General features: G+C 59.5%; 2 protein-coding genes across 2 annotated transcripts in view; one reads left to right on the top strand and one right to left on the bottom strand.

Moving 5' to 3' along the window:
- The window catches only part of EPHB6 (EPH receptor B6), an 8,002-nt gene extending 4,560 nt beyond the window's left edge, over positions 1-3,442 (top strand). Inside the window, exons 8-16 of the mRNA XM_007956582.1 lie at positions 772-886; positions 1,079-1,131; positions 1,251-1,370; positions 1,452-1,699; positions 1,881-2,054; positions 2,410-2,559; positions 2,749-2,942; positions 3,111-3,266; positions 3,334-3,442. Of these exons, the coding sequence (XP_007954773.1) occupies positions 772-886; positions 1,079-1,131; positions 1,251-1,370; positions 1,452-1,699; positions 1,881-2,054; positions 2,410-2,559; positions 2,749-2,942; positions 3,111-3,266; positions 3,334-3,442 (1,319 nt within the window). The remainder of the gene's footprint in view (positions 1-771; positions 887-1,078; positions 1,132-1,250; positions 1,371-1,451; positions 1,700-1,880; positions 2,055-2,409; positions 2,560-2,748; positions 2,943-3,110; positions 3,267-3,333) is intronic.
- A 683-nt stretch (positions 3,443-4,125) lies between these two features.
- TRPV6 (transient receptor potential cation channel subfamily V member 6) overlaps positions 4,126-15,541 on the bottom strand; it is a 33,789-nt gene continuing 22,373 nt past the window's right edge. The window contains exons 4-17 of the mRNA XM_007956598.1: positions 10,713-10,810; positions 10,143-10,265; positions 9,673-9,810; positions 9,403-9,501; positions 9,139-9,317; positions 8,554-8,700; positions 8,238-8,450; positions 7,919-8,005; positions 7,746-7,822; positions 7,400-7,565; positions 6,589-6,655; positions 5,959-6,227; positions 4,665-4,771; positions 4,126-4,408 (exon numbers count right to left, since the gene is read on the bottom strand). Coding sequence (XP_007954789.1) covers positions 4,126-4,408; positions 4,665-4,771; positions 5,959-6,227; positions 6,589-6,655; positions 7,400-7,565; positions 7,746-7,822; positions 7,919-8,005; positions 8,238-8,450; positions 8,554-8,700; positions 9,139-9,317; positions 9,403-9,501; positions 9,673-9,810; positions 10,143-10,265; positions 10,713-10,810 — 2,053 coding nt within the window. The remainder of the gene's footprint in view (positions 4,409-4,664; positions 4,772-5,958; positions 6,228-6,588; positions 6,656-7,399; positions 7,566-7,745; positions 7,823-7,918; positions 8,006-8,237; positions 8,451-8,553; positions 8,701-9,138; positions 9,318-9,402; positions 9,502-9,672; positions 9,811-10,142; positions 10,266-10,712; positions 10,811-15,541) is intronic.

Consider the following 15,541-nt stretch of genomic DNA (forward strand, 5'->3'; position numbering starts at 1 on the left):
GTGTATCTGTGAGGCCCACTCACCTGTGACCGTGTGTGTGTCTGTGTGTGTGTGAGGGGCCTGTCTCACCTGTGATCCACCTGTGACCACGTGTGGGTGTGTGTGCGTGCATGTGTGTGTGTGAGGGCCAGCTCACCTGTGACCCGTGTGTATCTGTGAGGTCCACTCACCTGTGACCGTGTGTGTGTGTCTGTGTGTGTGTGAGGCGCCCGTCTCACCTGTGATCCACCTGTGACCGTGTGTGTGTGTGTGAGTGTGCATGTGTGTGTGTGAGGGCCAGTTCACCTGTGACCCTGTGTTTATCTGTGAGGCCCAAGCACCTGTAACTCTGTGTGTGTGTATGTGTGTGTGTGTGAGGGCCAGCTCACCTGTGACCCCGTGTGTATCTGTGAGGCCCACTCACCTGTGACCGTGTGTGTGTCTGTGTGTGTGTGAGGGGCCTGTCTCACCTGTGATCCACCTGTGACCGCGTGTGTGTGTGCATGTGTGTGTGTGTGAGGGCCAGCTCACCTGTGACCCTGTTTGTATCTGTGAGGCCCACTCACCTGTGACCGTGTGTGTGTCTGTGTGTGTGTGAGGCGCCCGTCTCACCCGTGATCCACCTGTGACCGTGTGTGTGTGTGTGTGTGAGTGTGCATGTGTGTGTGTGAGGGCCAGTTCACCTGTGACCCTGTGTTTATCTGTGAGGCCCAAGCACCTGTGACTCTCTGTGTGTGTGTGTGTGTGTGTGTGTGTGTGGTCCACCTGGAACTCGGTTGACTCTCTCCTCAGGCGAGCTGTCCACCCAGCTTCCTGAGAGGCTCTCCTTGGTGGTAGGCTCCATCCTGGGGGCCTTGGCTTTCCTCCTGCTGGGGGCCATCTCCGTGCTGGCTCTTGTCTTCAGGAGGTGAGGCCCCTGCCGCTAACCCACCATCGTGTCCGCTCCCTGCACAGCCCGAAGCCCACGGCAGGACCCCCCCACCCAAGCCCTCTGCCATTCCGGCTCCTTCCCCAGCGCTGCTCCTCCACAGTGGGGCGGGGGCCACCTGCGGGGCAGCAGGGAGATGGGAGTGTCATTAGAACTCTGTTCTGTCCTCAGGAAGCAGCGGGAGACCGGCTACACAGAGCGCCTACAGCAGCACAGCGGCCCAGGTGGGGGTGGGACCAGCCGCTCTCGTGGGCTGAGGAGGGCCCTTGGCTGGCCCTGTCTGTGTATGGCAGGCCTGTCCCGTGTCCCTGTCACCCCCTCACACTGCGCCCCCACCCAACAGGGCTTGGGGTGAAGTATTACATCGACCCCTCTGCATACGAGGACCCCTGCCAGGCTGTCCGAGAGCTTGCCCGGGAGGTGGACCCTGCATACATCAAGCTTGAGGAGGTCATTGGAACAGGTACTTCAGGCCTCTAGCAAGGTGGGAGCCCATGAGCCAACGGGGCCCCCCAGCCACCCTTCTACCACCCCTGTTCTCTAGGCTCCTTTGGAGATGTGCGTCGGGGCCGGCTGCAGCCACGGGGCCGGCGGGAGCAGGCTGTGGCCATCCAGGCCCTGTGGGCTGGGGCTCCTGAGAACCTGCAGACGGCCCTCCTGGGCCGGGCAGCCATGCTGGGCCAGTTCCAGCACCCCAACATCCTGCGGCTAGAGGGAGTCGTCACCCAGAGCCGGCCACTCATGGTGCTGACAGAGCTTATGGAGCTAGGCCCCCTGGACAGCTTTCTCAGGGTCAGGGGGCTGGGCCCCGGAGGGGGCTCGGGCCGGCAGGGGTGGAGTCCTGCACGCCATGGCACCCCTCCCCTGTGTGCGCGGCTTCCCCACCCCCACTCCCGTCCACGCTCTGCTTCCTCCATCCCCAAGTCCGTGGGTGTCCGCCCTCCGACCTGCACTGACCTTGCCCCGTCCCCAGCAGCGGGAGGGCCAGTTCAGCAGCCTGCAGCTGGTGGCCATGCAGAGGGGCGTGGCCGCGGCCCTGCAGCACCTGGCCAGCTTCTCCTTCGTGCACCGTGCCCTGTGTGCCCACAGCGTGCTGGTCAACAGCCACCTGGTGTGCAAGGTGGCCCGCCTGGGCCACACGCCTCAGGTGAGGGCACAGGCATGCCAAGGGCCGGGTCCCTCGGGTGGGGTGAGGCCGTAGGATTTGCTGAGGGGGCAGCGAATCCCTGCCCGGGGGTCTCAGAGCTTTGAAGACTAAAGGGAGTCCTCTAGCGTGGAGGTCATGCATACAAACTCCAGGGGCAGATGCCATGTGCTCCTCTTGAGCCGTGACCTTGGACGAGGTCGTGTTTCTCTGTGCTCAGCCTCCGGGTCTGCAGGTGGAGCGGGTCTCGTCCAGCCCGAGTTGTGAGGAAATTAAACAGGATCACAATTGGAGCCTGCATGGCACCCCAGTCCACGGGTGTGGCTGTCACCTGTGTCACCAGAACTGTTCCCCCCAGGGCCCAGGCTGCATCCTCCGTTGGGCAGCCCCCGAAGTCATTGCCCACTCGAAACACAGCACAGCCAGTGACGTCTGGAGCTTTGGGGTCCTGATGTGGGAGGTGATGAGCTATGGAGAACGGCCCTACTGGGACATGCCCGACCAGGAGGTGAGCCCCCCTCTGGCCTCCGCCTCTGCGAGTGCACATTCTCCTGCCCCGCTCACACTCTGAGCCCTGGGGACCCTCCTGGCTCTGCTGTGGCCCTTCCCTCTCACATGACGCTGCCTGCCCCCGCCAGACAGTCCACTCCTCCCGCTTACACTGCCTTCCGGTCACCATGTCCTCCTCTGAACCCAGGTCCTAAGGGCACTAGAGCAGGAGTTCCGGTTGCCGCCACCCCCAGGCTGTCCTCCTGGGCTGCATCTGCTTATGCTGGACACGTGGCACAAGGACCATGCCGAGCGGCCCCACTTCGACCAGCTGGTGGCTGCACTGGACAAGATGATCCGCAAGCCGGAAACTCTGCAGGCCGTCGGGGGCCCCGGGGACAGGTCAGGGCTGTGGGTCTGCCATGGGGGGCCACTGGGGGCGTGGAGGCAGACAAAAAGAAAAAGCAAGGAGGGGAGCTGGCGAGGGTGGAGAGGGGACCTTAAGCCGAGGAGAGAGGGCGGGCTAGGATGGTGAGGGGACCGTGACCTGCCACCTGCCCCCTCCCCAAGACCTTCCCAGGCCCTTCTGGACCCTGTGGCTCTGGACTTCCTGTCCCTGGGCTCCCCCCGGGCCTGGCTCTCGGCCATCGGACTCGAGTGCTACCAGGACAACTTCGCCAGGCTGGGGCTCTGCTCCTTCAGTGACATAGCCCAGCTCAGCCTCGAGTAAGCAGCGCGGGGCACCCCTGGCCGGGAGGGCATGTGGCACAGGTGTGATGGACTCCTTCCTCAGGGACCTGCCCGCCTTGGGCGTCACGCTGGCTGGCCACCAGAAGAAACTCCTGCACAACGTTCAGCTTCTGCAACAGCGCCTGGGGCCACCAGGTGCTGTGGAGGTCTAAGGCCCAGCCTGTGTGGGTACACGCAGCATCCACCCGGGACCACCCTGGACACGGGCCCAAGGAAGGATGGAGAGACGGCCAGCCCTCACCAAGGCCTCTGCTCATCAAGGCCGGCCCTGCGGACACTGCAGCCTGCCCTCGACCCCCCACATTAAAGGGAAAGAAGAGATTTTGCAAGTGGCAGTGTGGCAGCCTCAGTCTGCAAAGGCAGCGGGGGTCTCCAAGGCGGCGCAGAGGGTGGGAGATGCAGAGACTCGCGAGGGGTGGGCAAGAGCAGGGGGTACTTTATTGGAAGGCAGAGGGGCAAGACTCCCCCCGGCTTTGCCTCGCCCAGAACGGCACCTGTCTCCTTCGCACACCCGTGCACAGCGCAGGGCCCCTACTGGCTGCAGCACCTTGGGGAGGGTGGTCTCCTCCCACTTATGCAGGGGTGGGGCCTGGCTCGACAGGTGCACCTGTCCTTAAAGTGCTTTGCTCGACAGTGCATTGGCCTCTCGGGAGGGGGGGTGGCAGCAGACCTGCTCTGTCCTCAGGCCAGCTGTGCTCGGCGTACCCAGGCCCCTGGTTGGTCCCCTCCTGCCCCAAGCAAGGGCCCTGGAGGCCTGCTGTGACATCCTTGGAGCTTGTTCTGCACCCGTGCCCTCGGCCCCACCCGAGCAGGCCTCCCGTGTCCAGGCGGGCAGTCAGATCTGGTACTCCCAGCTGTCCCTGTCCTCCTCCAGGCCCCTGTTGACCACACCCCGCAGCTCCCTCCGGAAGGTCCCCTGCCGCAGCCTCTCCCAGTTGGTGCTGCTGCGGGAGGTGCTCCGAGACACGGAGGGTGTGGGGAGGGGCAGGTGCTGGAAGGCGCGGCCCAGGTGCAGCTTCTGCCCCGAGTCGCCCTCCAGGTCATCGGGGACTGGGCTCTGGAAGGCCTGTGCATACCGCTTCATCCGCTGCCGGTTCAGGTCCTGCCTGGCTTCCACCCTGCAGAGCACGAGGCCTTGAGCCAGTCCCCAGGGCTGAGCCCCTGTCCCCAGCCCACCCCAGCCTCCCAGACTCCGCAGCTGGCGTCAGCACAGGGCCCCCAATACCAGTAGGTGCCCAAAGGGGCCTCCTTGGCATTGCTGGCTTATCCTTAGCACTAGCTCAGTGTGGGTGGGCACAGGGCCCCTGGGAGCAGGGGCTGGCCTGAGCAGAGGGACAAGGCGCACAGAGGCTCCTGGCCCCGCGTGTCACTCACCGCAGGTACCAGCGGTCCCCCAGCCCGTACTCGCGGCCACAGATGCCAGAGCGAGGCCACAGGCAGCGGGGCAGCTTCCGCTCCAGCATCACCGTGGTGTCCACGACCTGGAGGGGGCAACGGGAAGTCAGAGGGAGGCTGGGTCCGGCGGAGAGATGAGACGCAGGTGGGGGGGGAGGGGCACCAGAGCTCCTGGCTCCCGGGAGACTGTAACAACCCCTGGCCCAGTGACCCTCTTCTCCGGGAGAGAGCAGATACGAGGTGGGCCTCACGGCGTTTGCCTAGTAGCTGGAAGCCAGGCTTAGACGCCGGGCGGCTTCCATAGTTGATGAACCTTGTGCCCGAGGAAAATGGATGAGGGTGAACCTGTGCCAAAGGGGTCCTCGCGGATGTGGGATATTTTGAGCCAGAAAACGTTTCGGCCCCTTATAAAGATAAGCATTCTGTTTAGAAATCTCCAGATACCAAGTGGTTCTCCTGGAGAAGACGCGCATGAGCAGACTCCATCAGCCAGTTGCTGTCACTTGGCTTCCTACAGCGCACGGTTAAATGGCTTCCACTTGTTAGAATTTCATTTTGCTTTTGCTGTGATAAGTCACTTTCTAGGCATATTTGGTAACGAGGGTTTTACTCATTGAGCAATCTTCAGCCCTCGTGGTGGTCGTGTGACAGAGTGACTACTGCTACAATAGGACTTTCTTGTGGCATCATTTTTAACAAGTCTGATTTTTCTGGGTCAGGTTTTGCAGACTTGAATATTGTTGAGAAGACTCGATACTTATGTTTTTATTCTGTAATGAAATTTCCCAAATGCTGTTTTAGTCCATTAGCTTCTCCTTGATTGTCCTAGAGAGCTGAAGCTTTCATTTTCTTAGCTAATTGTTGGAAAGTGTGGAGTTCATTTCCGCTATTGCAGTGTTGGAGTCTCTGGGTTGTGCAAGTGAACACACTCGACTGCTAACTGAACGGCTGGAGATGCGAGTTCCCCTAGAGGCGCACTGGAGAAGGGTCTGGGTGTCTACTTCGGATAGACCAGCCACTGGAAACCCTATGGTGCCCGGCTCTGCTCTGACACCCGTGGGCTTGCTGTGAGTCAGGGTCGATTTGACGGAATATGTATTCCAGTACTGCTCAGCGGTGGTAATCCAGTTCTTCCACATATGTTGTGTATTTTGTGACCTGTGCAGTAAGCACGCAAACATGGGGGACAGAAGGCCAGCTCCGTTCTGAGCTGAGCCCACTCCTTGGTAGGAGGGCTGGCCTGCAGGAGCCCTCCCGGCCCCAGGGGGCTCACCTGGGCCCTCCAGAGCTCGTCCCGCTCGTGGGCCACCCGCCAGTGAGTGTCGCCCATCATGGCGATGAGGAGGTTGAGCATGAGCAGTGCCGCGATGATGGCAAAGGCGGCGTAGGTGATGCTGAACATGAAGGGCAGGTCCACGTTGTAGTTGGCAGGGCCGTCGATGACGGTGAGGAAGAGCTCAAAGGTGCTGAACAGAGCCATGGGGTAGTCGTAGAAATGGCCCAGCTCGTGGGGGTCCTCCGTCTGGAAAAGGATATAGAAGGCTGCCCCGTGCAACGGGGTGAAGGTTACCACAGCAGCTGCGCACATGGCCCTCCCACACCAGCTCTGGGGGCCCCTTTTCGTCCTCATCACCAGTACTGTCATCTCAGCCCTCCGGTGCTCATCTATGAGGTTCTTTTGTTCCCTTATTTTTCACGAGGCTCGTCAAGATGCCACGAGTCACCTTGCCCTAGCACTCATCTCCCTCACCTTGGGGTCCCGCATCCCATCTCCAGGCATTGTACTGCCCCTTCTGCCCTTTGCCCGCCTTCCTGCCCGTCCCTGTGTCTGCCCAGAGGCACTCTGTGCGTTGTGGGTTCTCCGCCTCCCCCTCCCACAGCCCCACCTGGACAGCTTAGTTACCTGAGGCGAAGCCCAGGATGACCACAGCCATCAGCCAGCAGAAACGCATCAAGTCTCCAAAGATCATCTAGAGGCAGGAGGGAGAGCCTTACCACGTATTTCCCGAGCGGTCACCCCTTCCAGCCTCTAACAGTCTAACTCACAAGTCTAGCACTCCACCCTCTGTGGCAGGGTGTGACAAACCAGAGCCTGCTGGCAAATCCACCTGCACACTTTGACATGGCCCTTGAACAAAGAGCGGTTCTTATGTTTTGAAAGAGTTGGGAGGAGAAAGAAGAAGGGGAAGAGAAAGAAGAAAGCCTGAACGAGTTACTATGTGGTCCGTTACAGGACGTGTTTCTGAGCCCTGCACTAGGACCTTTCTCCAGCAGGAAGTCCTGCCCCAAGGACTGGTAAGATGGAAGAAGAGTTGATGCTTTTGAGTTGTGTTGGCGAAGAATACTGAAAGTACCATGGACTGCCAGAAGAACTAACAAATCTGTCCTGGAGGAAGTGCAGCCAGAATGCTCCTTGGAAGCGAGAATGGCCAGACTTCACCTCCCCTACTTTGGTCATGTTGTCAGAAGGGACCATTCCCTGGAGAAGGATATCATGCTTGGTAAAGTGGAGAGTCAATGAAAAAGGGGAAGGCCCTCAACTAGATGGACTGACACAGTGGCTGCAGTGATGGGCTCAGGTATGGCAGGGATTGTGAGGCTGGCACGGGGCAGTGCTTTGTTCTGTTGTATGTAGGGTTGCTATGAGTTGGAGCCGACTGGACAGCACTTAACAACAGCAACAAGGATGAGGGACAGTTAGGGAAGGCACAGACCTTCTGGATCATGATGGTGAAGGGCCCCAGCATCTGGAATCCTCGGGCAAAGTACATGACGTTGCACCAGCCCAGCACCAGGGCAAAGGACATGGGCACCACCTCTCCATTGGCGTTGGTGAGCCGCATGACCATGGTGACCAGCACCATGCAGGCGTAGGTGACACTGGGGAGGGGCAGAGGAAGGGTGGGTTATCCTGGGAGCCTACAGCAATAAGGTGACTGACACCTGCCAATTCAGCCCTGACACCACATAGAGGGCTCATACTCGTTCCTGGAGAAAGGCTCCAGGAAACGGAACTAGAGCCTGGCAACGGAAGGGGTCAGGGACAGGAAGAAGACTCACATGAGGATATGGAACGGCCCCCCAAGGATGGTCTGTCCAAAGAAGCGAGTGACCCCAATCCTGAAGATGTCCGGGACCTGGGGAGAGGCCAGGGAGACGCAAAGACCCTTGTGGACTATAATTCAGGTGGGTGCCCGGCAGACGGCCTCACCCGGATTCTGCCCACGCCTCACCTCCAGAAGCAGGATGGTCACAGCCCCGAAGACGGTCACCAGCTCCCCCATCAGGCGGATATAGTCTTTGGGGGTCGTATAGGCCTCCTGAGGGGGGAGGATGGTCAGAGCACCCACAGGTCCCCACGAGGCAGGCAGGACTCTGGGGCTCCCTGCCCAGGCCAGCTCTTGGACGGTCAGGTAGGCCTTTTCCCGGGCCTGTGCTCAGAGGCTGAGCGAATGTGTTTGTGTGTGTGGGCTCTGGGGTTGGTGACCATGCATTTGAGCCTGGGGTAGGAGACGGAGACAGGGTACAGGCAGGAGGGTGCCTGCGCGTCACCTGGAGTAGCTTCTGCTGCAGAAGCGTGTTGTCTCGGGGCCCCGTGCGGTTGCTGGTCCTGGGCTTGAGGGGGCGGTAGATGCAGCACATGGTGAAGCAGATGATGTAGAGCAGGTAGATGGCCCCCAGCACGCAGAAGTACGGCCGCCCGTACCGCTTCCACTTGAGGCTCACCAGCTCCTTCACGGGCGTCTGGTCCAGAATCTGGCGCGCCTGCGGGACAGAGGAGAGGGCACCTCAGAGACCTGCCACCCTGCATGGTGCCCCCCACCTGGCAGCCCTGCCCTTGACCCCTGTCCAGTGCCACTGCTTGCACCTCCCGCTTCTTGGAAGTGACAATGAGCTCCAGCAAGGACCTCTCCTCGCCCCAGGAGTCGATCTCGGTGAGGTCGTAGAGGGTGGAGGTCAGCGGCCCGTAGGTCCACTGAATGTGCTTCCGCCGCTGCATCAAGTGCTGGAACATCTGGGGGAGGGGGAGGGGAGCAAGAAGGGCTGGCCACCTTCCTGGGGGCGGTCACCGCATGTGGGTGGGGCTTCTCTGGGGGGCATGGACTCCGCTTCCTCCATGACCCCAGCTGTGGGCGGGCACAAGGACCACGTGCACTCGGCCTCAGATCCCTCTTCTGCCCCCCACCCCCTCCCAGGGCTCGGGAGACATGCTCTGAGGGCTTCAAGGGCAAGAGGGCACGGACGTCACAGACGATCCCAGGCTGGGGTCTAGACTCTGCAAGCCCCCAAGATCCCAGGGCAGGAAAGCAGGAGAGATGGGGCCCAAGTGGTGGAGATGAGAAAGGGTCCCGCTCTGGCTGGGGGGCACAAGAGGCAGGGACTGTGAGCATGTGAAGCTCTGAGGGCCAGCGTGGGGAGAGGGTGCTAGGGAGCCCCAAGTGGGCGTCCTCACCACGGTGTTGCCCTCCACCCCGGCCAGCTTGAAGGGGGTGAGGCCCTGGTGGTTGGGCACGAGGTCCAGAGACTGCAGGGGGTCGCCCTCACGCCCGTCGTAGGACAGCAGCAGGTTGTACATCTGGCAGGCGAAGGTCTTGTTGGGCTGGAGGGTCAGGATGTGCAGCACGGTGTTTCCTGGGGGGACACGGTGTCACGTGGCCACTGTCTCCAGGCCAGATGTGAGCCCCGCGCCCACAGGCCCAGCCCCAGCCCCTCTTACCCAGGGTGTCCTGGGCGCGGATGTCTGCTCCGTGCTCAATGAGTAGCCTCACGATCTCCTCACTGCCCACGCAGGCAGCAAAGGACAGCGGGTGCTCTCCTGGGGGACAGAGGCCACAGGTAGGAGAACAGGTAGGTCCCCCGTGACCGCCACGCACATCTCAGCTAGGGGGCCCTCACGGAAAGCATGAGAGCAGGGCGGATGCACCCGCCCAGCCCCCTTCTCCGTCCCCTTCCGTCCCCTCTGCCCCGACCCTCCCCCCAGTCTCACCATAGTAGATGAGGTTGTGGGGGCTGCGGCGGAAGGCCAGCCCGGTGGCTCTCGCAGAGACGCTGGCTCCGTGGGCGAGCAGGGCTCGCACCAAGTTCACGTTCTGGTTCACCACGGCAATGTGCAGGGCTGTCTGGCCTGGGGAAGAGAGGGTCAGGGAATTTGTCCTGTCTGGTCCCAGTGCAGTCCCTGGCCTGTCTGCTCCTGGCCCTTCCCACTGGACGGCTGGGACAGAGGTCCAGGAGCCTTGGGTCTGAAAGCCCTTCTCGTCCCCTGTCCACCCCTTGGCATGTCCAGGTCAGGAGCCCTGATGATGAGTCGCAACTGACAGGAAGAGGGAGACGGAGGGAAGAAAGAATGAGGGGCTCGGACTCCCACTTGGGTTCCCCAAATACCCACACAGGGTGGACTTGAAATGCCCACTCTCTGGTATGCGGCCGGCCCCTTCCCTCCCCGGGCCTTAGCCTCACCCTCATACAGCTCCGACACCATGGGCTCCCGGACCAGCTCAGGGGCTGCCTCCATCAGCAGCAGGGAGGCCTCCAGGTTGTCATAGAGGGCGGCCACGTGCAGCGCCGTCTCCCCTAGGGCTCCTGGTGGGGACGGAAGGGAGAGCTGTGGCTTCCCGGGCTGGAGAGGGGATGGCGAGGAAACAGCCTTCACAGGCTCCTGATCCCCATTAAGCCCTGGATCCCCTGCAGCTAGGACCCCCTCACAGTCCTGGCCCCCCATGTGACTCTGGGGTGTCACCTTGTCCTGAGTTCTACAAGGCCCCGGGCCCCTCACATGGTCCTGGTTCCCCATGCAGTCCTGCCTCCACGTGCCCCCGGCCCCCATGCCATCTTGGCCCCCCCATACAGCCCCAGGCCACCACCCAGTCTTGGGTTCTCTGCGGCCCATGGGCCCCACGCAGTCCCAGGCCCCAGGCAGTCCAAGATCCCCTGGGGCCCCAGCCCCACACGGTCCCGGGCCCCCACGCAGTCCCAGGCCCCAGGCAGTCCTGCCACCACACAGTCTTGGCCCGCGTGCTCTGCCCTCACCCCGCTGGTGCAGCTCGGAGGTCTCGTACTTGATCAGTTTGGTCAACACTTGGACATCATTTTCCTTGGCAGCCAGGAGAAGCGGGGACTCCCAGATCCTGCAGGTGTGGGATCAGAAGGGGTTCAGTGAGTGCTGGCTGTGTAGTGAGGGGTGATAAGACCCCTGATGAGGGGCTGTCGCAGGGCCAAGTGGCCTCTTTCCCTGCCCATGTAATTCACCCAAGCCAGCCTTCTGCCCACTGAGCTTGGGTAGAGACCTCAGGGCTTGGTCTCTGTGCCCTGGGTGCTGGAAGCAGGGTGCCTGTGGGGGTGTTATCTGCATATCAGGGCACTGAGGGCAGGAGCAGGTGGGGTCCACTTCCATTCTCATCATCTCCGGCCTGTCTGGCTCTGGAGGCCTCCCTGTCCACCTCATCAGCCAGCTGGGGTGTGCGGGCAGCCCACAAGTGGAGGCGACAGGCCGCCCCCGCCATGTTCTACCACCTGGGCCCCGCCCCCGCAGCCTGGCTCCAGGTGGCTCTCTGTGCCCCTCCCTCCTCCATCTTCTCTGCGCTCACATCTTTCTTCCCCATCGTAAGCCCCACTGCCTTGTCACCCTGGGCCATCAGCATCACGAGACAGCTTCTGAGAAGAGAAGGCTCTCGGGCCCACCCCCTGACTCAGTGAATCAGAATTTGCTGACGTCTGAAGTCCCAGCAGATTCTTGTGGACGGTGATGTTTGAGAAGCTGGGCTGGATCTGCACGGAGCCCTCTCACATGGCACCTGTGTGTGGACCCTGTGGCAGAGCCCAGGGCCAGCTCTGGGGCTTGCGGGAAGTGGCAGCCCCTCGTGCCCTGACCACCACCTGTAGGGCCTCTGGGTCTGCTTTGTCCTGGTCATCTGCAGTAGGAAGGCTCGGCCGTGACCAGCAGGGAGGCAGCTGAGGAGCCAGGGGGCAGTTCAGAGGCTCCATCACGGGGCCACTACGGATGGTCAGTCCTGCCCTCTGACTCTCCTCACGCTACCCCACGGACTCAGGGGGCCTTTTGGTTTTTTTGAGTCCCTAGGTCAGTTTCCAAGGAGTCCTGGTGGTACAGTGATCAAGCGCTCAGCTGCTAACTCAAAGATTGGTGGTTCAAACCCGCACAGTTGCTCCAAACCTACCCAGTTGTTCCATAAGAGAAAGCTGTGGTGGTCTGCTTCCATAAACATTACAGCCTTGGAAACCCTATAGGGCAGTTTTAATTTGTTGTATAGGGTCTCTGTGACTCGGAATAGACAACTGGCAATAGGTTTAGGTGGTTTCTGCTTGACGTCAGATGCTAGCTCTCCCTACTTCCTATCTGCTCTGGTCTTTGTTAGGTCTGCCCCTGCTCCCAATCACCTCTTGAGTTTCATTACCTTACTGAAAGGAAAGCCCTTTTCAACTCAGAACTTAGTCCAACAAAGACACATGTTGCTGCCGCTGGGTGCCACTGAGCCAATTCCTAGTCTTATTGACCCCATGTGACAGAGTAGAACTGCCCCATAGGGTTTCCTAGGCTGTAATATTTACAGAACCAAACCCACTGCTGTGGAGTCAATTCTGACTTAAAGCGCCCCTAGAAGACAGAGTTGAACTACCCCATAGGGTTTCCAAGGCTGTAAATCGTTATGGGTTTAGACTGCCACGTCTTTCTCCCACACAGCTGCTGGTGGGTTCGAACTGCAGACCTTTTGGTTACCAGCTGAGCACTTAACCGCTGAGCCCCCGGGGCTCCTACGAGGATGCGTGTGAATCTCGTTTCATTCTTCTCTCAGCCCACAGCTGTGTGGTCTTGCTATGGGAGGGAATGAGTAAGGCCACCTCACCACAGAGGGCCAACCACATGACCGACAAGAGCCACAGGTGGGGCTGTAGCCACCCAGCCTGGGGCAGGTGGGCTATTGGGTGGAGAGAACAGTGTGAGCTCCCACATGTCCCATCGCTAGCCCAGCTGCTGTCACCCACACGGCAGCCCCGAGCCCTGCCCTCAGCCTTTCATTGAAAGTCCTCTCTCCTAACCACTGCTCCCCTCACTAATGCCGGTTCTCATCCACTAGCCTGAGAGCAGACCAGTGTCCCTGCGTGCTGCATCCCCCCCCGAGCCATCCTTCACCATGCTGCCATGATACAATCCCCAATGCCACACGCCATCACAGCCAGGCCGGCTGACAAAGTAGGATGGCCCCGGGGTGCCCAAGGAGCGGGGACACTGGGGCTCGCGGCTCTTTATCTGCTCCTCCCGCTCACTGCTCACAAGACTTCTGGCCTCGTGGCTCCACCGCGAGGCACCCTGCTCCCAGGGCAGCCTCCACCCAGTCATCGCTCAGTCCTCTTCAGTCCTCCCAGTGATGGTGGACATCCGCTGCAAATACCCGAGGAGGAAGCACCCCCAGCCGTGCTGGAAGATGGTTGGGCTCCTCTGTGTCCTCGTCCTGGTGAGCACCATCAGCCGGCCCCTGAACCAACCTTTAAGCAAACACAGCCTCTGCGGCCATGCAAAGAGAGCCGCAAAACTAGTTCTCTCACCTCCACCTTTCCAGCAATTGGCCACCTAAGTCCCCCGCCCCCTTACAGATATGTGAGGCCTGGCACTGGTCTAGGGGCAAAGCAAATAAAGCCTTCCCCACCCCACCCCAAAACACACATGTGCACACATACACTCACATAGATATGCGAGAGCTTGCACGGTAGTAGGAGCAAACCCACACATGTATGCAAACACACGTACACATACAGACACACACTCACACACATACATCCATAGATATGTGAGAGCCCACACAGGATTGGGAGCAAAGCCACACATGCATGTGCACACATACACATATACTCTCTCTCACACACACACACACACACACACGTCCATAGATATGCGAGAGCCCACACAGGACTAGGAGCAAAGCCACACAAAATGCACACAGACACACACTCGCTGGGCTATGTCCACTCTCTCTTTGGCCCTCCTCTGACGTCAGCCCCTCCTGGGGGTGCTGTCACTCGTACTCCCTCCTCTGAGCTGTGGAGACTGAGGACACAGCCCCGCCTTCTCATGTCCCTTCCTTACCCTCCCCCAACTGGCTTCTGGTGTGGTGCCCCATTCTGAGGAAATGTGAAAGGTCACCAGCCAAGCACAAAATGGAGCTGAGAGACCCCTGGCCAAGTCCCGAGCTGGGCTCCCTGCTCCTCAAGAGCAGAGTGGGGGCTAGTCCGCAGGAGGCCTGAGGCAACTTTTTGGTCCCTAACTATCTCTGGCACTTGTCAATGTCTCCACACACCTCCCTTTCCTGTGAATTCCTTCTCTTGCCCTGCTGACTGCCCAGTGGGTGGGGAAGGACACATCCCACTGTCTGACCACCAGTCGCAGATCAAAGACCAAAAGCCAAACCCACTTCCGTCATGTCGATTCCAAATCATAGTGACCCTTTCAGGACAGCAGAACTGCGCCACAGAGTTTCCAAGGTTGTCTATCTTTACGGAAGCAGATTGCCTCATCTTTCTCCTGTCAAGTGGCTGGCGGTTGGAACTGCCAATCTTTTGGTTAGCAGCCAAATGCTTTAACTGCTGTGCCACCCGAGTTCCTTCACATAGCAAATGAGACTACAGGACTTCCTGTTACATTTGAATTTTACATTATCAGTGAACACCATGAGGTTCTGTTAGTATAAGTATGTGCCATGCAGTACTTAAGGAGCTCTGGTGGCATAGTGCCTAAGGCATGTGACTGCTAACCAGAAGGCTGGTGGTTCAAACCCACCAGCCACTCCTCAGGAGGAAGACTGGGCAATCTACTTCTGTAGTGATCTCGCCTCAGAAACCCAATGGGGGTTGCTATGAGTCAGATCCGACTCCACGGCAGTGGGTTTTTTAATGCAATACTTGGGACATACTTACACTGCTTATTGTTTACCTGAATTCAGCTTTAATTGGTCTCCTGTATTTATCTGGCAGTCCTGGTCAGACCACGCTCTGGGGTGAAGAACTGGCTACAACCAGCCCAGCTGGTAGAGGACTGGCCTGCTCTGGAGGCAACCTCAGGAATCAAGCAGGGGGCAGCCTCACTCTGGCAGAGGCTTTATCAGCAATACCACCCACCGGCCATGCGGGGGCAGCAGAGAAAGCCTGCGTGCCTGTTCTTGGCAGGAAGTGCGACCCCCAAGTCCTAGCTACTCTTGGGCCCCAAAAAGAAGAGCAAAGAGCCAACTGCAGGAGTGGCTTCTCTCATAGCATCACCTCCCCCCACCCCAAAACAGCCCATCACAGAATTCAGATCTGAAGCCAAATCTCATACAGCTTCCCTAGGTCCCCAGACACCTCCCTGGGAGGACAGGACAAGGGGGAGGTATGAGGTCAAGAGCTTCTAGTGTGAATGATACTCTCCCTCTTCTAGGGGAAACCTGGATCTTATCTCAAAGAAGTAAAATGACTGGAATGTCTTGTTTACAAACAGTCGTTTTAAAGCAGAGGTTCTCAAACAGGACATTGCCCTCCTTGCTAAGGGAAGATGGCAGTATCTGCCAGGTTCATGGGAGGAATGGGGGCTGCTACTGGCACCTAGTGGGTAGACCTCAGAGATGCTCCTGAGCGTCCTACAGGGTTCAGCAACAAAGAATTAGTCGGTTCAAGATGTCCGCAGTGCCAAGGCCGAGATATCCTGACGTGGAGGCATAATTACCAAAATCCATTGGAAAAAGGAGTCTGCACATCAAAAGGAACCAGAAAGTCCCATATATGTTCATGGGTCGTCACATGCTAAACCGAGGGGGAAACAAAATGGTGCAGCCATTAAGCCCCACAGACTCAACACAAGAAAGAGATCGTGAGCC

Source organism: Orycteropus afer, unplaced genomic scaffold (genome assembly GCF_000298275.1).
Source record: "Orycteropus afer afer isolate SDZICR_OR568_19922 unplaced genomic scaffold, OryAfe1.0 scaffold00638, whole genome shotgun sequence".
NCBI classification, from domain to species: domain Eukaryota; kingdom Metazoa; phylum Chordata; class Mammalia; order Tubulidentata; family Orycteropodidae; genus Orycteropus; species Orycteropus afer.